This window comes from Dreissena polymorpha, chromosome 5, assembly GCF_020536995.1.
Source record: "Dreissena polymorpha isolate Duluth1 chromosome 5, UMN_Dpol_1.0, whole genome shotgun sequence".
NCBI lineage: Eukaryota > Metazoa > Mollusca > Bivalvia > Myida > Dreissenidae > Dreissena > Dreissena polymorpha.
Window position 1 is genome coordinate 94223763 of NC_068359.1, and position 24820 is coordinate 94248582.

The 24820-nt window shown below is 35.3% G+C and overlaps 1 protein-coding gene across 1 annotated transcript; it reads left to right on the top strand.

Moving 5' to 3' along the window:
- Positions 1-4007: 4007 nt before the first annotated feature.
- Positions 4008-16879, top strand: LOC127831473 (uncharacterized). Its single transcript, XM_052356458.1, has 7 exons — positions 4008-4130; positions 4608-4761; positions 5219-5334; positions 6852-6959; positions 7446-7634; positions 8965-9048; positions 16505-16879. The coding sequence occupies exons 1-7, from the start codon at positions 4008-4010 to the stop codon at positions 16877-16879; spliced, it is 1149 nt and encodes a 382-aa protein (XP_052212418.1).
- Positions 16880-24820: the final 7941 nt, after the last annotated feature.

Genomic DNA, 24820 nt, shown 5'->3' on the forward strand with positions numbered 1-24820 from the left:
GTCAATCTCAACTTTGCATTGCCCCATTACCAACCCTGGGGCGCCCCTGATTCAAACATGCGGCGTGGGGATACGCGTCTCTGCCTCTGCCGCGCCATTTCTAGTTAGTCGTATAGCATATGACTTATGCAACATTTGTGAAATACTTAATTGTAGCTCGAACCTCAATTATTTCTTTATATTGGGGATCTATAGTCATATGCAAGTATATAAGGGCATTAACAAGAATTATATCAACTCATGAACATTGTCGTAAGAATTCCGAATGCAAATGTTATTGATAAAGCATATTCACAAATTAAATCGCACACCATCATTTTGTACATAAATTTTCGATACTTGAACCACAATAAATTGTTGATATGTAATAAAATTATGCTTGGTGAACATCGAACACGTTGATATCGACTTTATTACGTCGCATACGCACGTCGCCGTAACAACATGAGCGAACGCCCGCATGTGTTTTTCAACAACACAACAGCACCACGTTTAGAAGAAAAATGCTACCTCATGCGCAACACAATTTAAAATCAAATATAAATAATATGTATTGGTGATTTGTCGTCGACATGCTATTTTCATTGAAGGTTGATATTTAAAATCGCCTTAATCTGTGTTCGTCGCCATGAATGTCCGTCCGTAGGACTCTTCGTCGTGATTGACCACTTAAAAGTATAAATATAACGTTGAGCATAAGAAGTAGACATAGCAGTAATTAGAGCCATAACTTCTGCTCTTTCTCTTTCGAAGCATGATGATGATGATAATTATGATGATGATGATGATGATGATGATGATGATGATGATGATGATGATGATGATGATGATGATGATGATGATGATGATGATGATGATGATGATGATGATGGGGAGGAGGTTGAGGATGATGATGATGATGATGATGATGATGATGATGATGATGATGATGATGATGATGATGATGATGATGATGATGATGATGATGATGATGATGGTGGTGGTGGTGGTGGTGGTGATGATGATGATGATGATGATGATGATGATGATGATGATGATGATGATGATGATGATGATGATGATGATGATGATGATGATGATGATGATGACGTTTATGCGTTGCATTTACGTATTTGTATATACGGCAACCGCCCTTCGCGCCGAGATTCTACCAGTTCTGAGCATAGCTACCGTCATTTCACACTGGACGATTATGGTCGTTTCAAATTATATCAGATTAAGTTTAATTCTTTATTTTGTATTTTATTTGATATTTTTTACTGTTAACCTTTGAATTAATATTCTATAATAAATTTAGTAGAAAAGTGCAATGATGTTCTTACAGTGTATATTTATTTATAAAAAAAAACAGACCGATTATTCTTCGATCGGACTGTTGTTCTTTAACTATATTCCAGAGAGGGAGTAGCCACTGCGAGATGTTTGTCCGCGAATGTGCTCATGCGACTTAGCATTTCTTTGTTTATCGGCAAAAAAGTGTTACATACGTTGTTATTATTGCCACAAAAGAGAACATGAATAAATAATAGACCTTTATTGTTTCTTGTAAATAACGTTATACTTGTTTTGTCCCCAATACGCCCCTATTTGGCGATTTCAGAATCGTCAATATCGCTCGATAATAGAATTAGGCGAAAAATAAAAAGTTGTAAGTTTCCACTTACCCGACCGAACCTATTTTTTATGCCGACCGTAAGCGTGTTACGGTATTCAAGAGTGAGATTTCGACCAATTGATCTAATTCGATCAAGATCACTAAATTAATTAAGTTTGCGATAAGTTTGGCTCTTATCCATCATATTGATTTTGTTGAATTACTCTTAAATAAACCAAGCAAGTTACGAAGAGCAGTGATTAAAAAAGTATTAAATATGTTGCCAATATAATATAATATAATAGAAATAGGGGAGATTTGTGCACGTAAATGCATATCCTTCTTAAAGGGGCCTTTTCACAGGTCTTGGCATGTTTTGAAGTTTGTCATTAAATGCTTTATATCGATAAATGTAAACATTGGATCTAAAAAGCTCCAGTAAAAAACATGAATACAATTACAGAAAGAAAAAAAGTAACTAAACTAAGCTCGAACCACTGACCCCTGGAGTAAATGAAGTAAAAGTCTATCGCTTAGATCACTCGGCCATCGGGGCTCACACAATCTTTTAAGTATTTAATACTTAATATAAGCGATCCTCGTAGTATCACAAAATATAACGACAACAACAAAACGCTTCAAATTATTCAATCGTTTCGTGTTGCAACGCTTTATCATTTTCAGGTTTTTAAATCGTCAAAAGAGGCATATAATGTATATTTTAGAGCATGGTAAATGTTCAGTATTACGCATAACGATCATAACTACAACCGAAATTTGCGAATCTGAAACTTTTTTTTTATTTTGTTAGTTAACTAAAACGTGAAAAGGCCCCTTTAAAATAGGTAATCGTAAAACAAACGTTCACAAAAAAAGTATCCAGACCTACGCACCCAATATGTTTTGGCGATGTTAGTGGAAACCAATGACCTTTTCCTTTTGGCCTTATGATCTTGCCGATTGGCAATAATGTAATTAAGTACATCATTTTTGATATAGTATAAAAGCATCTTATATCGCTATCCTTTTGCGCGATTTTTTTCTGTTAAAGTGTTAAACGTAAATGCGTTGTATTATTTGTGACTTTAGCAAATATGGTGATTGTGTTATTGTTGATTTACTTTATATAAGCATGAGAGAACATATGATTTAGAACGGTTTAATAAGATTTATTAGTCCATTTGCAAAAAAACATTCTTGTTGTTATATGTGAATACAATATAAGTTAGGGTACGCTCGCATGTGCATTGACTGATAGGAAGTTATAAAGTAGGGAAGAAAACACATTGGACGCAGTAATATAAATTAGTGACATGCCAACTATTAAAACTAAATATCAGTAGAAACGTTTTTGGTTGAAGGTATGCCTTTGAGAGAAATCTAACAAATTGTGCAAACAATACATCTCTAAACATGTTGAGTGTAATAGCGCATATATTGTAAACAACGACCAGGACGGCCCGGGACGTATGTCAAGTTCAATGATGTTTGGAATATAACTATGAGTAACAAAAACAACGTTTTAAGCCATTAATTCATTTTAGTTGACTCGCATTTCTGTGTATCGCAAACTATGTTTTGAAATAGAAATCAAGTTACCAATTTTACTGTTATTAAAACAACAACCACGCTCACGTCACGCGAAGTAAATGTCATTTGTGTAAAGAAGACTGATGGGACGGGGGTTATCAACACAAACACGATACAGAAAAAATTTCTATAAAAAGGATTGTACTATCAAATTTAAAGCCTCTTTAACGCTGAAAATCAACGAACATTTCGTAAAGTATTTCGTAAAATAAAGTTAAACATTTAAAAATCAGTGTTTCTTATGGCAATTGCCGAAATTTCAACGCCATATGTGGTCTGGTAAAATAAATGTTTGTAGATACAAAATGCTCGTTTTTATAATTGTTTTGCATATTAATTTCCTTTTTAATTTCCCGCAACGATATCAATTCATACGACACGTGAACACTAACATGGTTCCATTTTAGTGCTCGTGTGTCGTATGAATAGATATATTCGCGGGAAATGATATTGGAATTATTTGTGTCACAAATAAATACAAACGAGCATTTTGTATCTACAAGAATCTATGTAATCATATCACATCTAGCGTTGACATTGTGTCTATTGCTATAAGGAACACTGATTGTTAAGGTGTTAACTTTATTTTACGAAATACTTAACGAAATGTTCGTTGATTTTGAGCGTTATATGGGCTTTAATAAGTTTTGAATGCTTATAGAATTGATTAAATTTGACCCAAATTTCTGCATTATTAGCATAAAGTGTCGAATGTAGATCCATGGTGTGACCAAGATGAATGGTAAATTACAAATAAACAAGACAGAAGATAACAAAAAAGCCGATCGCTCGTCCCGTGTATTCCTGCTCCTCGCCACCGGGAATGGGGCTGAGGCCGAGGTCGGAGAGCGCGGCTACAGAGGGCCCCAACAGACCAACCGATGATCACGGCAGCCCCGGGAAGACCGCTAAGTCTGTCTTGACGTGGATCAACTATCCAACGATAGTAAGTACTGTCAGTAGCTGATTGGTGTTTGGTACAACGTTTTTAGAACATTAATATAAAAAGCACACTTTTTAGTGAAATAATGAGATATGCTGATGTTTTTGCGGTCGTGATGACTTTTGTTACTCTTACATCTGACGGTTAAAGTTTGACTAAATATAAGTAAGCCGAAGTCAGTATAAATATACTAGTATAATATGTTAAATAATTGCACCCCCCCCCCTCTTAAACGCCACACCCGTTGCCATGAAACGTGAGTCTACTGTGGAATCAAATATGTCCGTTGATCTCTCCATGTTAATCCGTCTGTCTGACACAAACCTGTCCGAAAGCGTTCTCCTACGCATTTCAACATACATCATTCAAACCTATAGGTATTGTTCTTAATTTAATTAACACTGCCATAGCAACTACCCAATTCATGTTAACATAAGCAAATATTTGCCACGCCTATAATTTTACGTCTGTGTTTTTTAGGTAGTCGCAACCGGTGTTTTTATAGTGGGCATTATTGGTAGTACAGCAACGGGAGTCGTCGAGAAATATGTGCGCGACGGACTGGACGTGCTCTTGGACCACATCCAGGTTCACGGCCTAGAGGAGTCTATCGACCTCGACAAATTGGACATTGGTAAATACATTATTATTATTATTATTATTATTATTATTATTATTATTATTATTATTATTATTATTATAATCATTATTTTTATTGTTATTATTATTATTATTATTATTATTATTATTATTATTATTATTATTATTATTATTAATATAATAATAAAACAACAACAACAACAACAAGTACTACTACTACTACTACTACTACTACTACTACTACTACTACTACTACTACTACTACTACTGCTACTACAACTACTACTACTGCTACTTCTACTACATATAGAAGAAGGAGAACTAGTTAAAGTTACAGAGGTAGTAGTAATAGTTGTAGTAATACTAGTTGAAGTAGTTGTAGTAGCGGTATTAGTAGAAGGTGATGTTGTGGTGTCATATTCTTGCATGCCTTGCTTTCGATATTCCGTTGTACATTTTCATTTAACATTAACCCCACCCCCCATCTCCAGGTTTCGTACTGCGGACAGTGTGTCAGCCCCTAGTGGTGGTAGGGATTGCTGGAATGGTGCTCTCAGGTCTGGGGCTCGTTTCCGCAAGATTTAACTTTGCAACTCTCTTAATAACGGTATGTATTCATTGCCTTAAATAATCTTTTCTCTATTAATGATGTTATGTATTTTCAATACGTTTTGTAAAAGCATTTTACTTCGTATGAAGTTCGTTTAAATGGTCATTTGAAGTTTACAGCGTATTTTAAAAGCTTAATAAGTAATCAAGTATTCCATCATACCGTGTGTGTTATATAACAGTTACGATTACTTTTTTATGAAAACATTTTTAATAAAGCTTTTTGGCTTTTTTTACTGGCTACTTTTTATTCGACTTACAATCGCATTACGTTATTTTGCTGAAAAGACGTTGTAACGGCAGGTGACGTGAATGTTAATTAACAACTTGCCGGTGTATCCTGACATTTACATAAATTTTAATTTACGTAAACGCGGCCCGCTTACTGGCTTATTTCCTGAACTCATTTTGCAAAATAAAGCATAACATTACAACTCTTGTCAGATCCTATGTAAGTAATTTATTTTATAAATTTTAATTGATTATTATCCATAAATAAAGAGAAACGTTTTAACAATTTATCCTAGTAATTCGTTTAATCGCATTTGTTATTATATTATTGTTAAATATATTATTTTATGGAAAAAAGTCATTTAGAGGGTTAAACTGCGAACAAGTCTCTTTTATTTGGCCAAAACAGTCTTACAATGCCGCCGATATGGCTGTTTTAAGTGTTGGTTGAAGCCAACATAATAATTTACTTCGTGCCTTACGACATCATGGAACTACTTTATTTCTCTTCAAGTCAGTAAAAAGCTGTATAAATGCGCCGTGATACTGACGTTTCAGGCTCCACTCAGTGTTGTCGTTCCATGCTCTCACATACAATTTCAAGAAAATCCTCCCATATCTGAAAGAATTTTTTTTGTTCCAGTATTTTTTATAAAAAGTAGTATCATTATCTTTTATAATTTTGGAAACAATGTGTATCAGTTCAGGTTCATCATAAAAAAGTAAATTACCTAAATTAAACAAGAAAAAATAACAGCGGGAAAATTATTGTACTATGTGGCTCGGCTGGCATCACGTGGTTGGTTATAACGGTAGTGATTTGATTGAGCTATGCTTGTTTCGGTCAAATCTTTGCGTGGAGGTTGCTGACGTTTCTGTGTAGAAAAATATATCGAGAAAATATCTTTCCGTTTTTACCTTTTTTTCCGAAGAAATTCAAAAAAAAATTTAATGCATTACATAGTATTCCGTTGGTGTTTCGGTGTGCCTTCTCGGACTGGGTGCAGTGCCGACAATCCTATTCTTCTTCCGGTCCATGGTTAGTATTTCCGGTCATTATTTTAAAACTGGTATAAAAACTAAAAAATAACGTTATATATTAAGCAAAAAATGCCAAAAGTATGTACATGCATATAAATACAAGCTCGTAAGCATTACAAATTACTTTAGAGAAACTTGTATATGTTTTACGCATATGTTATATGTATATAAACATTTAGAGGACTGATTAATGGCCATATTAACTATGCTGTGAAAAAGACATGTGCGTGCTTAATTTTCTAGTTGGACGACCTTCTTATTCCAAAGTTAGTGAACTCTATCCATACGGACTACCGCGGATTCAACGAAACCAATTTCGTTTCCCAGGCTTGGAATTTAGCTATGCTAGCGGTAAGAAAATGTCTGCTTTTATTTAGACTGTTTCCTGTTTAATCTCGTACAGCCTTATTGTTATTTCATCGATAACTTGCCGAGTGGTTCTCCCGGATTACCTTAACTCAACATACGCTGCAAACATATATTCTATTATACGAAATCCGGTTAGGTCATATTGAATATCGCCTGTCACCCTTCGACGTCGACACACAACAATCAACGCCATGCATGATACGACAGTAGATATTCACCAAAAACAAACGACATTTGAAGATGTTCATGTCGCCGTGTCGATTACTGTCGAGTGTAGTTGGCCCATTGTCGTTGGCCCACTTTGACCTCAAAGGGCGACAGGCGACAGAAGGTCCCCTAGATGCGCAAACATAATTAACATAAATGAGGGACCTTGGTAAATTATACTTAAACTGCCCTTCATTTGTATTCAGTAAAATCAATGTTTACTATGTGAATCGTTTAAACGCACTTTTTTCACGATCACAGATCCAGTGCTGCGGCGTCAACGACTACAGTGACTTCCGGGAGGCAAACGTCTGGCTTCGGAAGTTGTTTCAGGACGGCTACTGGTTTGAGCTGCAGACGCCCCTCACGTGCTGCAACATGGCGGTCAAGCCGGTTAATGATTTCTCGTGCGCGGTCAATCCTTCGGAGGGAACGTCGTACTTCCTCAAGGTATGGTCTTGCTCTAAGTGCGGCACGTAGTACTTTTGCAGGGTATGTTCGTGCTAAAAGTAAGGCAAGTCGCACTTTTTCAGGGTGTGAAAGTTCAAAAAGTAGTGCCCGTCGTACTATCTCAGGATATGGTCGTTCATAAAGAAGGGCAGGTCGTACTTTCTCAGAGTAAATTAGGGCTAAGAACGCTGTATTCACCTGCAAAGTTTGCTCCGATTTCTGGAATTTTAGTGAAAAAAATACTGGGTTAAATTTCTATTTGTATAAGCAAATTCATTCTATAATGCTGTGTGGAGTTAGAGTATGACTTGTTCGGAGATCAGATCAGCGAAACCTTTTCAAGTCAGATATCCGACGCGTACATTTGTGAGCTGTATAATTTTCATAAAATTATACCGTTTGCACAGGTTCAAAACAGGACATTTATACATCTTAAATCAAGGATGCATACACATCATTCGCATTGTAACGTTTTATATAAAAGACGAATAAGTTCATTGTTATCGGGCACCATAAATATCGAAGTTTTCGCGTAATGTGGACGCGTTCATATCAATACTGTCTTTTGAAATAATGTCGTTTGATTAAACGACCTGTAACGCCTTGCAATTGTTTTCCATGATTTAATACATATAAAACAAATAGCCATGGATACTGAAAATCCATAGAAAAATACCAATACGTATCTCTTTAACCTCCTTTAACTAACTCTAACATATTCGTTGGTATAAAAAGTACCGGTTGTCCTGGCGGCCCCTAACGTGAAAAGTATTTTTTGTCGCGTCTAGTTAACACTTTCAAATATGTTCGATTAAAGGGGTGGGGGGGGGGGGATAAAAATTAATAATGCTCGAGGAAAACGGAGTTGGGTGCGTATGCGTAAAGTGTCTTCCCAGATTAGCAAGTGTAGACCGCACAGGTAAATCAGAGACGACACACTTTTCGCTTGTATGGTATGTTTCGCTTAACCCATTTATGCCAAGTGGACACTCCCATCCTTCTAAATTGGATGAATCTATTTCCAAAATTAGGGATGTCTAGTGTATTTATTTCTCTATTTAGAATATTTCTTACAGAAATTCCTTTAAGCAAACTGCGTTGACCCAGATGAGACGCCGCATGATGCGGCGTCTCACCTGGGTCTACGCTGTTTGTCAAGGCCTTTTTTCTAGACGCTAGGCATAAAAAGATTAAAAGAAGCCTGATCCTAGCGAGCAGCGGACATATGTGCGCCTGCATAGGCTAATCTGGGACGATCCTAAACGCATACGCATAAAGCCCCGTTTTCCAGATGAGCGACGTTTATATTTCCCGTGTGTCATGTTTTCAGGGATGCTATTGGCGTGTATGGAGTCTGATCGATGTGTACAAGGTTTACATCATAGGCTTGCAGGTCATCGTAGCTCTTGCGCAGGTATTCATTCAGTATTCATGTATTTGTCTGTAGGTCTTGTTGTTATTTATTCCTTTTCCATGACACCGTTCTGTCATATTGTATTTGAATCTACGTGTATTGCATTCTCTAGTTATTTTAATGATTTTTGCTGATACCCGTTGTTCATGACGTAAGTTAATGCGCGATTTATCATCATGCATTATTTCTTTTAGTTTATCATATAAGTCTTGTCGATTACGGGCATATTATATTTAACTTTTTATAGAACCATACTACATAAATTATAAGGCACATTTTAAAAACACCAACCACCAACAACTACCCACCCAGCAAACAAATGACGTCTTTTTTATGGTTGTTAACACGTTGTTCTGCGACGTCTTTATCACGTCTTATTTTGGTTGTTTTTAATGCTTTTTTACGTCTTTTCTCGACGTACAAAGACGTCATTTTGTGACGTCTTTTTACAGTTGTTTTTTGGTTGTTTTTGAAAGGTTTTTATGACGTCTTTTCGTGACGTGAAACAGACGTCTTTTGAGACGTCTTTATTATGTCTTTTTTTGGTTGTTTTTGAAAGTTTTTTTAACGTCTTTTCGTGACGCGAAAAATACACCTTTTTGCGAAGTCTTTATCACGTGTGTTTTTGGTTGTTTTTGAAAGCTTTTTGACGTCTTTTTCGACGTAAAGAAGAAGTACCATATTTCAGACGCAAAAAGCAACAAAAACATCAAATATCATGTTTTACAATTATAGATTGCAAGTGTTCATGAAGCCAAGCCTCGATTGCGGGGGTATAGTATAATCAAAAACTTTAACCTGCATATTTACATGCAATTTTGTTGGCCTAAGTATAAAACAAAAAACTTATTCTTGACAAAAAATCTACCTAGAGCAACGAAACTTTGGTTCATTTAAATAAGAGAATCATTTTTTAAGTATGTAAAGTATCCTTCAAGTCAGCCCTTAGAAGAAAACTCAAATACCTACAAAACGTGATGCAGGGCAAGTAGAATAGCTTGCCTATTTCTTTGAAAAGACTATCTAAATATACAGCACTGTAGTACATAATCAATAACAAAGTAATGACACAGAATTATTCCGTTTTGAGTTACATATCTGAGCACAATTAATCAAAATTCAAACTAAAGACAAACATAGGTTGTTATAGACAATTAAGTGCATGCTCCAAAAACGGTATTTGGAAAAAAATACAAACAGGTACAATTACAAAGAGGGATCGTAAATTGTAAATGTTTTAGAGAGTGCTCTAAAGGAGAATATGAGATATGTCATGGGACAATGGAATATCCCAGTAAAATTAAAAATGAAATGTCAAGATTTTTATATAAAATTAAGTATTTATATTTGTACACACATTAACTAAATACTGGTCAAGTGTTTAAAAACAAAAGGGCAATGGCAATGGCAAGATTGGTGGTCCTTGATCAGCTATTGCGCAATTGAGCAATCAAATGGAAATACCCAAAGGTGTGACTACACAGTCCTTAATGATATCTGTTATGGTCCAGAGTCTGTCTGACTGCACATTAAGGTGAGGGTTTTTCTAGCCTTCGGCCCACTCCGCCTTTTCTGTCAGGCGCGTACTTCACAATCTTTGAAACCACATCCTCCGAGTATTTTTCCGTATGGCTGATACTTTGGGTAACACAAGCTGTGCAGAATTTAAAAAAAACAATCACAAAAAGATCTATCATATAGAACATAATTTTGGCTGCAAACTTGATACATTGTAATGCAAGTGCATCATTATACATCGAGAAAACAGCAATTAGACAACTAACTGTTGTAGTGCATATAAAATCTGATAAAGGCTAGGTAAGCCCTGCATGGTCAGATACTGTTCAGTTGGATAATTGCCTGTGGTAAACCAAATACCGTATCTATTCCATCTGGCGCCCATGCTACTATATAACTGCCCCACATGTTTTCAGAATGCAAATGAATAAGCACACGTTCTAAAAAGCAATTGTACTAGCTTTCTATCTATCTATGAGGTCAGCCGGGCCGGAAAATATCATTTTACACGGAATCTCTAATCCACCTGCTTTGCCACAGTGTCAATATTTATTCGTCACAATTCACTGAATAATACCTCCGCGCTTAAAAAAAGCAACAATTTTGCTTATTTTTTCCGAACCTGTCCTACAATGTATCATTCTTCCTCTCCGCAATTAGGAGTCAAGATATTTCTATACACGTGATATCCTCAAATAGCAGACATATAATTAAATGCTGACATTTTTAGTGTTGACCTTGCTGAACTGTAAACATTCCTGACTCGCGCGCACTGTTGATTACGTCATTAACTTGATGGATGATTTGTTTACTAGTCTTATGCTTCAATTTAGTACCCTTTTAAGCAGCCCCCCCCCCCCCAATTTTTTCGAATTTTCTAAGCTCTAGATGGGACGAACACGGTATAGTAAGATTACTTCTATTTTTTTAAATTACCATTTGCCCCCAAACAATACTTTTCCATATTTGATTTATAACAAGTATACAATGATATTTAACAAAAACTGTCTGCTGACAGAATGCTCCACTTTTATCAGTGTTTGATAGTGTAGTGGAATTTAGTAGTACATGTGTATTTGGGTACCTGCCCATCTAAAATGAGTCTGCCCTGTGACATACATTTGACAAATATCAAATTTTGCGTTATCTGCCCTTGTGAAATGGGTTCATTTTGGACTGTTAACATGCATACTAAATTTAAACAAAATACCTTTTACAGTTTCTGAGTAATAGAAAAAGGTTAACCAACAATGAAATGAATGAAGTTTAAAAAGGACAATTCTCATAAAATTAAATTTAGAGTTATCTACCCTTAGTATTTAGGAACCTGCCCATCTACAATGGACATGATCACGAAGGATAATAAATAATTAATCAAAAAAGGGTAATTACTATGACAAACTTAAAATAAGTTTTATGTGGACAAAAAGGTTAACCAACGCCAATGCAAACGAGAGGGTCATGACAATTGCTCCACTTTTTTTCCGAAAAGTGGAGCTAAACCATATTTGTGTACAGAACAAGCCTAATACATTTTAAGACAGAATACACTGCTGTCTGCTTTATTCCAATTTTTGGTTCAACATAAGACTGTCCGCTTAGGTTCAACTTCGCCATGAGGGAGACATGCATCACCCTGATATCAGAAGTCCATTAGTAAGAGTTCAAGTTTAAATAGTAACTTAAAGAAACACGTTAATAGAATCAAGCCTTTTTGATGAATGTCATAAAAAAAATATTACAGAACCAGTAATATGAACAACAATGCCTAAGAAAACTATTGAAACAAAAGAAACGGAAAACGGTTGATTTTTTGACAACATTTTGTGTAAGTCTTACAAACACTTTAAGATTTAAACCTAATAATTTTTAGCAAACAAAACACTATTTATTTTGCCGCAATAATATTAATAAATATAATGTATCACATATCATATCCTATTTCCCATGTAATATAACCATTACATATTTTTTATATTACACATGTGTACTACAACTTTTTTAAGCGTTTTCATTGGCTTAGTTTTCGTTTATTGACCAATCGCATTTTCGTTATTTTGCTTAAATGACGTTGCAATGTTAAATGACATCACGAAATGTAAACAACATTCGGGATTTATCATTATTTTTGCGTAAATATTTATTAAATTTGCTCATTTAAAAGCATGTGATCAAAAAGATCTGACACTCGTTGTCATATCATACCATATTTTATTAAACTCGTACAGGAAAGTCGCTAGTAAGCTCACCAAAGGTTCGCTTACTAACAAAATTCCTGAACTCGTTTAATAAAATATGACATGACAACTCGTACCAGATCCTATATATATATATATATATATATATATATATATATATAAATTACCGGCCAAGTGAGTTTTCGTCCAAATGACATCCCAGTCATTGTTGAGAAAACACCGAAATGATGTGTTATTTTATATGTTTCCATGTTGTTGAAGTTTAGTAAATCCATTTCAAGTCATTATTTATAGTATAAACAAGAGCTGTCAGAAAACAGCGCGCTCGACTTTTCGAGTGCTTGACAGTATAACGTAAGCAATCATGGGGAAATTGTTCATATTCAATAATGTCAAGGTAATATAGTCATATTCTTACTGGAAGAGGACCATAATTGAAACATATTGATCGCTTAGGTTTTAAAGAAGTGGTACATTATTGACGATTCTGAGTTCAGGTATATTTTCCACAATCTATTGAACATTTGTAAAGACATAGAATAAACTAATAAGAATGTATTTCAAGTTTGATAGCAATAGCTTGGGTGTGATGGTTGGACGGTCTTTCAAAAAAAAAAATATATTTGTGTTTTTTACCATGTTTCCAAACAAAAATCTGTGTTTGTGTGTGTGGGGGGGTGGAGAGGGGGAATAATGTTGGTGTGTGGTCAATTATGTTATGATATTTAAAAAATTAGAAGAAAAAAAGGAGAAAAAAATAATTCGAGGAGAAGAGGGGATTTCGGGGTGGGGCCTGGGGGATTGTTTGGGTGGAGTCAATTGTGGTATGTCAGGTAAGTGTTGTAAGAGCTGTCTTCGTAAAACACAATGCTCCCTACTGCGCCGCTTTGAAGCCATATATTTGACCTTTGACCTTGTAGGATGACCTTGACCTTTCACCACTCAAAATGTGCAGCTCCATGATATACGCATGCATGCCACACATCGAGTTGCTATCTTCAATATCGCTCAATTTGACCTTTGATCTTGAAGGATGACCTTGACCTTTCACCACTCAAAATGTGCAGCTACTCGAGATACGGATGCATGCCATATATCGAGTTGCTATCTTAAATATTGCAAAATTTGACCTTTGACCTTGACCTTTGATCTTGGAGGATGATATTGACCTTTTATAACTCAAAATGTGCTTCTCCATGAGATAGGCAGGCATGCCAAATATTAAGATGCTATCTTCAATATTGCAAAATTTGACCTTTACCTTGACCTTTGACCTTGAAGGATGACCTTGACCTTTCACCACTCAAAATGTGCAGCTCCATGAGATACGCAATCATGTCAAATATGGAGTTGCTATCTTAAATACTGCAAAATTTTACCTTTGACTTTGACATTGAAAGATGACCTTGACCTTTCACCACTCAAAATGTGCAGCTTCATGAGATACATATGCATGCCCATCTTCAATATTGCAAAAGTTATGACCAATGTTAAAGTTTTCGGACGGACGGACAGACGCCATATATTTGACCTTTGACCTTGAAGGACGACCTTGACCTTTCACCACCCAAAACGTGCAGCTCCATGAGATACACATGCATGTCAAATATCAAGTTGCTATCTTCAATATTGCAAAATTTGACATTTGACCATGAAGGATCACCTTGACCTTAAGCTTTCACCACTCAAAATGTACAGTTCCATAAGATACACATGCATGCCAATTATCAAGTTGCTATCTTCACTATTGCAAAATTTATGACCAATGCAAATGTTTTCGGACTGACGGACAGGTCAGACGCCATATATTTGACCTTTGACCTTGAAGGACGACCTTTACCTTCCACCACAGCTTCATGAGATACACATCCATGCCAAATATCAAGTTGCTATCTTCAATATTGCAAAAGTTGTGGCAAATGTTAAAGTTTTCGGACGGACGCACAGACTGACGGGCAGTTCAACTGCTACGGGAGGAATAAAAAAGGCAAACAATTTTATTTATTTATATTTTTTTGGGGGGGGGAGGGGGTTCTGGGGTGCGGCCTGGGGGATGGTTTGGGTGGAGTCCATTGTTGCTTGTCAGGTAAGCGTTGTTTTGTCAAAGTATGACTCAAAATGATCCCAAATAAAGAAGTTATGGCAGTTTAAGCAACATTTATTTATTTGACCTTGAGATTCAAGGTCATTCAAAGATCAAGGTCAAATTCAACTTGCCATGTACAGTACCCACATGATAGAAAGAACGTATTTGAAGTTTGAACGCAATAGCCTTGATACTTTAGAAGTTAAGTGCATCTAAACCCAAAATTTAACAAAATATTCAAAGTTACTAAGACAAAAAAGGGCCATAATTCCATCAAAATGCCAACATGAGTAATGTAACTTGTCCTGTACAGTCCTCTAATGATGGTTAGCGAGTGTTTTAAGTCCGAAAGCAATAGCTATGATACTTAAGGAGAAAATTGGACCAAACCATACAAAACTTAACCGAATTTTTAATTTTCTATGTATAAAAGGGGACATAATTCTGTCAAAATGCCAGTCAGAGTTACATAACTTTACCTGCACAGTCCCTTTATGATAGTTAGTAAGTGTTGCAAGTATGAAAACAATAGCTTTGATACTTAAGGAATAATGTGGACCTAAACACAAAACTTAACCAAATTTTCAATTTTCCAAGTATAAAAATGGGCATAACTCTAAAAATAATGCTGACAGAGTTATGCAACTTGACATACACAATTGTCTTGTGCCATAAAGAAGTATTCCATGTTTGAGTTAATTATCTTCGATAGTGTTAAAGTTATTTGACTTTATAAAAAAAACTTTCACCAACGGAGACGGCGACGCCGGGACGAGTAGTATAGCTCTCAGTGTTCTTCGAAAAGTCGAGCTAAAAAGTAGTTTACTTATTTATAGTTGACTACAGTCAGGATAATAACATAATCTTAATTTTGCCAGTGTTTCATTTGGAAGAAAATTCGCCTGGCTGATCACAATTTTAATTTTACTCACACATTTATTTTTTTATTTCTGATAAATAAATTTGAAAACTTGTTTAACCCTTTTTCTCTCAACAGATCCGTTTAAGAAACTTTTTATTGGATAGATAGATATTAACAGATATTAGCATAGATAAATAGATACTTACTTTAGTGAAAGAGGTTTTAATAAACATAAATAGAAACGATCACAGTTTGATTTGATCATTTTATTACTTGTGATGTGCATTTTGCTTTTGTTAAATTGACTATTGAAAGAGCATAAGTATGTAAATATATAAACTTTATTGCAAAACTTATACTTACTTGTGCAACATTCTTTTAAGATTTTCTCGATTAGTTAATTGTTCCCCCAACAGTAGACAATAGGGGGATCTAAAATGATTGCTAGAGTTGAGTTTCGAGAAAGAACTCCGACGGTAACCATAATGTTTATTTTACATTTTTCTCGGACATCTTTATAGTGTTACGTTATAACGACGTCTTGTTTACGCCTTTTTAAAAGACGTCATTATTTTCCTCGCCAAAAAGACGTCTTGTCGACGACTTTAAAAAGACGGTATTATCATATCGCTAAAAAGACGTTGAAAAGACGTTTTTTTTGGCGATGACGTCGCGACCGCAAAACAACAAAATAAAAAAGTCTAAAAGACGTCTTATGTTTGCTGGGCAACCACCATCATCAACAACAACAAATCCAACTATAAAAAGCAAACATTTATATTTAAATTTCAGTTGGCATTGATATGTGCCAGTATAGTAGCCGCAGTGCAATTAAGACGACACCGGAAAAAACTCACTCAAAATTCTAATGATGAGGAGCAAGCGCAGATGGGGCCAACGATAACCCCGCCCATGGCGTCACGCCGTCTTCAACAAGTGATCGGGTGGAACCATGCGCTTATTCATCCGGAAAGAACAGGCGTTGAAAATTCGTTATCCGATTCATCAGACAACGCTTTTAAACCAGGACAATGTCCGCTTAATTTATCCATCAACGGTTACAGTAACAATTTATCCAACAGCGATCCCTACAACCATATATTCAACAACCTCTACAACAAGGATTTCGTTTACAACGGCAACAAAAAGCATGTATCAAACTACTGATAAATGAGCAACGGCTCTTCGCATACATTTAATTGACATCCTTCTGCGTCAAACAACAAACGAGATTACTTCCGGTCCGGTTCCCCATCAGGTCAATCAAATTACACTTACCAGCTGGGATTTTATTCATATGCCAAGTATTTATATGGACTCAAAAAGACGAAAAGAAGCCCCCAAAAAAGACGAGAATACATGAAGGGAATTCTGAGAGGAAGATCATGTTATAATGATGCTGAAAATGCAGTTGATTGTGCATGTTTAAAAAAAATAGGCACAAGTCAAAACGGCCTTGAATCCAAAGGTTACAAGTCAAAATGTTATCAAATCAAAATGGTAATACATTAATACGGTCGAATACAATTATTCGTGGAACTCGCAGGAAGTCGATTCTTGCCGTCGAAGCGCCGCGCTAGCTGCGAGACAGAGGAAAAGAGCCAAGTCAGAAAATATGCCGGAACACCAGCGAGATAGTTACAAGCACAGAATGTCCACTATTAACGTTAGCAGCGAGGCAGGGGAAGTTCCTTCAAGGAAAGTAACCCACTCGTCAATTGAGTTCACGGGGATCTGAACAATCGAAAAACACCAATCCTAGCATCTTAAGAGTTAGGCTCAAATACAGGGAAATCATACAATAAAATCAGACACAATCGTCCTTTAATATCAAATTGCTTCTGTTGCTGAACAAAGGAGTTTATGAGGGTTCTCCGGTCTTTTATTAACCATTAATGCCTAGGGGACTCTCCCATCCTTTTAAATTGGATCAATTTATTTCCAATATTAGGGATGTCTAGTATACTTATTTCTATATTTATAATATTTCTTACAGAAATTCCTTAAAGCAAACAGCGCAGACCCTGATGAGACACCGCATCACACTATATCGTACTGTCACGTTCGCAAGCGTAGATTATTATGGCTCATGTCAATGAACATAAACATGTATTATCGCAACTTCAGCGAACAAGTATCGTGTTCACTCTTAATTAACCTATTTAAGCCTAGGGGACTCTCATAACCTTCAAAATTTATTTCCAGAATTAGAGATGTCTTGTATATTTATTTCTATATTTAGAAAAACATATTTTACGGCAATTCCTTTAAGCAAATAGCGCAGACCCTGATGAGACGCCGCATATGCGGCGTCTCATCTGGGTCTAATCTGTTTGCCAAGGCCTTTTTTCTAGACGCTGTGCATAAATGGTTTATCATGTATTATCGCAACTTCGGCGAACAAAAAGTATCGGGTTCTGTCTTAATTAAATTTCTTGTTGTTCATCAAAAGTTTATCGCTATGGATGTTAAAATCGTTTTCGTTTTTCTTTTGTGTGTTATCGTGTGTAATCGTGAGGTAATGATTTTTCTTCAATATAAAACGTTTTCAAAAATAATTTGTTATGTTATTAGTTTCTTCTGGTGTCGCTATTGAAGGTATAAAAACGTTTAAAATGTCAAGTGATAGTTGTCGATTTTTCAAATAAATACATATCATTAAGAAATACAATATTACACTATATTTTTTAAAGATTAATAAACAAGGAATCGTGTTATCGCGAGTTCCCACCATAACTTGCGGCTCCCATGATTACAGTCATTTAATAAACAAGGTTCGTCGATGATTGCTGTCAATATAAGCATTTTCTTCTAACAATCCGTTGATTTAATGGTAAAATACATAAATTTAATTTTGATTTATTTAAATCAATTCAAAATTGCACAAAATTACCTGTATATCCTTCGATGTCAGTCCATTTTATTTCCTTTATTTTAATATTTTTATCTGATTTTTTTTACTAACACTGAATTTTCCAAGTAAATAAAGAGGCGTTATTCCGATAATTCGAAGGTCTGAGTTGTATGCTTTTATCAGTGACCCCTCGCATGATGATAGATAGATGTTTATTCAGAAAAAAAGGCAATATGCCCATCATTCCGCATGCAACACATGACAAAGAAATATACAACCGGTTAATGGTGAGATATGTTGCATCATGTTAGATATCTGCATATATATATGGGGAGATATAGATACATCAGCATGTAGTTTTGATTGTGAAGATGCAATAAAAAGATAAATAAATAAATAAACGTTTGGAAGCAATGGAAGGAAAAAAAAAATATAGTGTGTATTTGTCTTAAACCAGGGTTATTGGGTCATTTCGGAGAAAAATGTAAGTTCTAGTCTAATGAAATGTAACTAGAGTTTATGTATTAAAAAGTGTAAATTTAAATATGAACGGTATATTTAGTATATATTTGACACACAAAGTTGAGTTAACCAAAAATGGATATTAAATATAGGTAGCCTTTTTTTTTGGGGGGGGGGGGTTAGATTGTATATTCCTTGTTAGAGAGCCAAAAATATAGAAAAACTCACGTAGGCAAGCTATAGTGTTTGATTTCAGGTACATGTACATATCAGGTGCATTTATCAGTAAAAGTTATTTACATATATATTTACATACATGTTTAACAGTTTACAAAATAACATTTGTTATTTACACACACATACACACACGCTTATATATATATATATATATATATATATATATATATATATATATATATATATAGATATATATATATATATATATATATATATATATATATATATATATATATATATATATATATATATATATATATATATATATACACATACATATACATATATATATACACAAAGTATCATATAGTATTTTTACAACGTTGGTGATGTAATTGGTGCATGTGTATTTTGCGATTGATGTTGGTGTTGTGTAGCCTTTCATGTTCAAGCTCATAACGATATTAATATCCGATATATCAACTCGTGCTTCCGTTGCACAATCGATTTATAATTGGAGAAATCATCAAATGTGTCTGGAAATAATCGGATTAACTACCGTCGTGGATACAGTAAAATTGATTTTATCATGGTAAGTCAACGTTGTAAGTGTGGTACAGTTTTACAAGCTTGACAACCTAACCCGAAATCAAAACGTAAGGTTGAGGCGCATGTGTAAAATTGACCAACTTTTATTTAAGAAATAATTCGTGTACGTTATAGTTTGTTGTCGAATAACCCACGGCCGGAAGTTTAGATGCGTAGGGATTAAATCACGAGTGCGATGCACGAGTGATTTGAAACCACGCATCTAAACTTCCGGCCGTGGGTTATTCGACAACAAACTATAACGTACACGAATTATTTCGATTCTAACACGATTTTTACTAAAGATTTATAGAATGTATCTTATTTTTCTTGCATACTATTTAATGTAAAGCTCCGCCCATAAAAAATAGCTTTCGGCTGTTCTGTCGATCAGATCTCCGCCCTCAATAACAGCCAAACTGGATGGAAAAAACCCATTTCATTTCTCACGTTTGGTTAAATAAGAACAACAACAACTTGCGCAAACTAACATGTTTTCATTGTTAACCTTTAAATTAACGCAAGAGTGTTACATCTACAAGAAAACAACACTGTATATGTGACAATAAACTTCAGCCATTTTAGTATCGAAGCAGCAGACGAACACCGTGGGAAATTGGGTCAATTTTACGCATTTCTGTTCATAGCGTAGTATTTCGTCACGTGACTTTCATTCATAAAATACCGGATTATTACGCTGGTGGAAAATGTATCGGCATGTTTTGTTTAGCTACAGCGCGTGCTTTCAGTGTATAAGCTCCGCCCATAAGTTATTGCAGAATAACACACGCTTGATTTCCTTCTTTGACTATAGAAAACAAGTCACGTGCCGTGTTAGAATTAATAATAATAGGTCTGCTCATGAGTCATGTTAGTCAAGTAATCTAATTCGAGGAATTAGGTTACTACACATGATGGAGCTATATGTATATACTAATGATACAATTGAGTGGCTTGATATGTGATGGCCAATTCATCATGCTAACAATTTTTGAAGATTTAAAAGTTACACATTTAGACAATTAGAGCACACATTTATCGATTGTTATTTGATATGTGGTAAACAAATGCATTTTATTTGCGTTCACCAATAAGAAAACCTTACAGATTATGCACATTTTGTAAGTTTTAGTAACAACATAGAATAAAATAGCATGGTATATGATGGACAACTGTTATAAACTTAGATACATACATGTACACCTACATAAAAATGACTCTGAGCAATATACATATACTGGCTTACATGTTAATAAAATATGATGTTTACTATTGATGTTTATTTGATTCTTATGTTTGCAATACACCTAATAAACATAATTGTGTTTTATGTTGTATCTTTTTGTAATAACAGCGTATTTTTGTCTTTTTCAATTTCAGGTACCACTACTGTTTCTTGACACAAATTGTTTTTCTACTAATTTGGTTAAAAAATAGTGGTGTGTGTTTTCATCGTTGCTGTAATAAGAGGCTGTGAAAACATAGAAAAGCTGGATTGCCATTTCACATATTGACGGGTTTGCCAGGCTCGCCTGGTTGTGAGTATAATTATATTTATCCCCACGCTTTTTGAAAAAAAGGTGGGGATATTGTGGTGATCTCCGCCGTCCGTCCGTCCGTCCGTCTGTCCGTCCGTCCTGGCCACTATCTCCTCCTACACTAAAAGCACTAGAACCTTGAAATTTACACACATGGTAGCTATGAGCATATGTGCGACCCTGCACTATTTGGAATTTTGATCTGACCCCTGGGTCAAAAGTTATAGGGGTTGGGGTGGGGCCGCGTCAGAAATTATCACTCATTTTTTTAGGTTATTTTACATTTACTTCTTTATTTCTACACCGATTCACTTCAAATTGATACTGGACCTCACCTATGACAATACGGTCAATCTCAACCATGCATGGCCCCATTCCCAACCCTGGGGCGCCCCGCCCACATAGGCCACACCCACCAAAAATTTCCATTTACTATAATTTTTTCATTTCTACACGGATTCACTTCAAATTGATACTGAACTTTTGTTATGACATTAGGGTCAATCTCAACTATGCATGGCCCCAATCCCAACCCTGGGGCGCCCGCCCACATAGGCCACACCCACCAAAAAATTCCATTTACTATAATTTTTTCATTTCTACACGGATTCACTTCAAATTGATACTGAACTTCTCTTATGACATTAGGGTCAATCTCAACTATGCATGGCCCCATAACCAACCCTGGGGCCCCGCCCACATAGACCACACCCACCCAAAATTGCCTTTACTATAATTTCTTCATTTCTACACCGATTCACTTCAAATTGATATTAAACTTCTCTTATGACAATACAGTCAATCTCAACTATGCATGGCCCCATTACCAACCCTGGGGCGCCCCGCCCACATAGACCACACCCACCCAAAATTGCCTTTTACTATAATTTCTTCATTTCTACACCGATTCACTTCAAATTGATACTGAACCTCTCTTATGACAATACGGTCAATCTCAACTATGCATGGCACAATTACCAACCCTGGGGCGCCCTACCCACATATGTCACACCCACCCAAAATTGCCTTTTACTATAACTTCTTCATTTCTACACCAATTCACTTCTAATTGATGATGAACTTCTCTTATGACAATACGGTCAATCTCAGCTATGCATGGCCCCATTACCAACCCTGGGGCACACCTAGGTCAAACATTCGGCGTGGGGATACGCGTCGGCCTCTGCCGCGCCATTTCTAGTTATTTTATGAAATAGGTGATTAATAACTAATTCTGTGAGTATATATTTTCTCTTAACACCAGTGATTTATGTATATATATTCCTAGGTTTTTTAGTATACCAATGTTGTTTGCGGACATTAGTTCTGAAAATTTAATTATGTTTGGATGTTTCCAATAGTATTTTTTAATGTGTAATTTTCTTATTTCCTTGTAAAGTGGGCATTCTAATAAAAAGTGGAATTCATCTTCTAGTGTATTGCAAGATAGGCATTTTCGTTCGTTTCTTGGTATTTTGTTTGGTTTGTGCCACCTTCCTGTTTCTACAGCGAGTCTGTGTGATGATGTCCTGAGACGTGTGAAAGCTTGTCGGTATTTTTTTATATTTAAACTGTTGAGATAGTTTTTGTAGCCAAAGTTTTGGAAAAGTATATAAGTTGATGCTCTTGAGGACATGTGGAGTTCATTGTTTAAGTTTTGCAAGAAAATATCTTGTGCTCTTTGTTTTAGAGATGACATGAATAAGTCTTCGTTTTCAACACCCTGATTTAGCCATACATGAAAAAAGCCTAATTGTTCTAGACATTCTTTTAGTGATTTCACCCAAGATGGTTTGTTTGGGTTAGCTTCTAGTTCTATCAACATCATATGTATCGTCTCTAATCTTTTACTGTTATTGAAACCCCAAACCTCACTTGCATAATTCAGAATTGGTGTTATTAGTTTATTGAATAGCGATAACGAGTGTTCAATTGAGATATCAGTGAATTTATATAAATATGATCTTTGTTTAAATATTGCTTTTAGGCCCTGTCCTGCAAGTTTATCGAATGTTAGGTTGAAGGATCCTTTTGAGGAAAATGTTATTCCCAAATATTGAAAATTTGTGACAATTTCAAGTTCTTGGTTGCCGTATAGAAAATGTTGTCCCCTTGGGTTTCTTCCTCCTTTCTTGATATTAAAACTTTTGTTTTCTGAACATTCAGCGTCAATTTCCATTGATTACAATATTGATATAAAATGTCTAATCCATGCTGAAGGTCTTGTTCATTTTCTGACATTATTGTTATATCATCAGCATATAAGAGTAAGAATAGTTTGAGCATGTGGATACTTATTCCGTTGTGGCCCTTTAATATCAATGTCTCTTCAAGGTCGTTTATATACATTGCAAATAGAAACGGTGACAAACAGTCTCCTTGGCGGACCCCGAGGTTGCATATAAAGCTTTCACATAAGCAGTTATTAAATTTAATGTATGATTTAAAGGGGCCTTTTCACAGATTTTGGCATTTTTTAAATTATTCATTAAATGCTTTATATTGATAAATGTAAACATTGGATCGTAAAAGCTCCAGTAAAAAATCAAGAATAAAATTAAAAAAAGGAAAAGAACATTGCCCGGAGCAGGTTTCGAACCAGTGACCCCTGGAGTCCTGCCAGAGTCCTGAAGTAAAAACGCTTTAGCCTACTGAGCTATTCCGCCGAGTACACATACTTGACGTATTTTATACCTTATATAAGCAATCTTCGTAGTTTCACAAAATTTAACGACAAAAACAGAACTCTCCAAATTATTCAATCGTTTCGCGTTGCAACGCTTTATAATTTTTAGGTTTTAAAATCGTCAAAAGATGCATATAATGGCTATATTAGACCATGGTAAATGTTCAGTATTACTGTTTCCTCACAAATATCATAACTAAAACGAAAATTTGCGAATCTGAAACAACTTTTTTCAATTTTGTAAATTTACCAAAGCGTGAAAAGATCCATTTAACATTTGAGTAAAGCGATGTGATGATGTCTAACATTTTACCTCTGATGCCTAGTTTGATAAGTTTGTGCCATATATTTTCTCTTACTAGTAAGTCGAACGCCTTTGTGTAATCGACAAAACAGACAAATAATTTCTTGTTGTTATTTAACATTTGTTGTATCACCGCGTGAAGAATAAAAATATTATCAGTAGTACACGTTTGATCGGAAACCGGCTTGTGCTTCTACGTAAACACTGTAATTTTCGGCCCATGCATTAAGTCTATTATTGAGGATTCTTGTGAATAGTTTTCCGAGTGTGCTTAGTAGTGTAATTCCTCTATAATTCTCTGGATTGTTTATGTCTCCTTTTTTATGCAGTGGTATTATGAAACCGTTTGACCATTTTTGTGGGAAGTAGTTTAAATTGAAGATCTTATTAAATAATTTACTTAAATAGTTAAGAAGATTATTTATGCCGTATTTGAAAAATTCGTTTATGAAGTAGTCTGGTCCTCCTGATCTATTATTTTTCAACTCTTTACATGCTT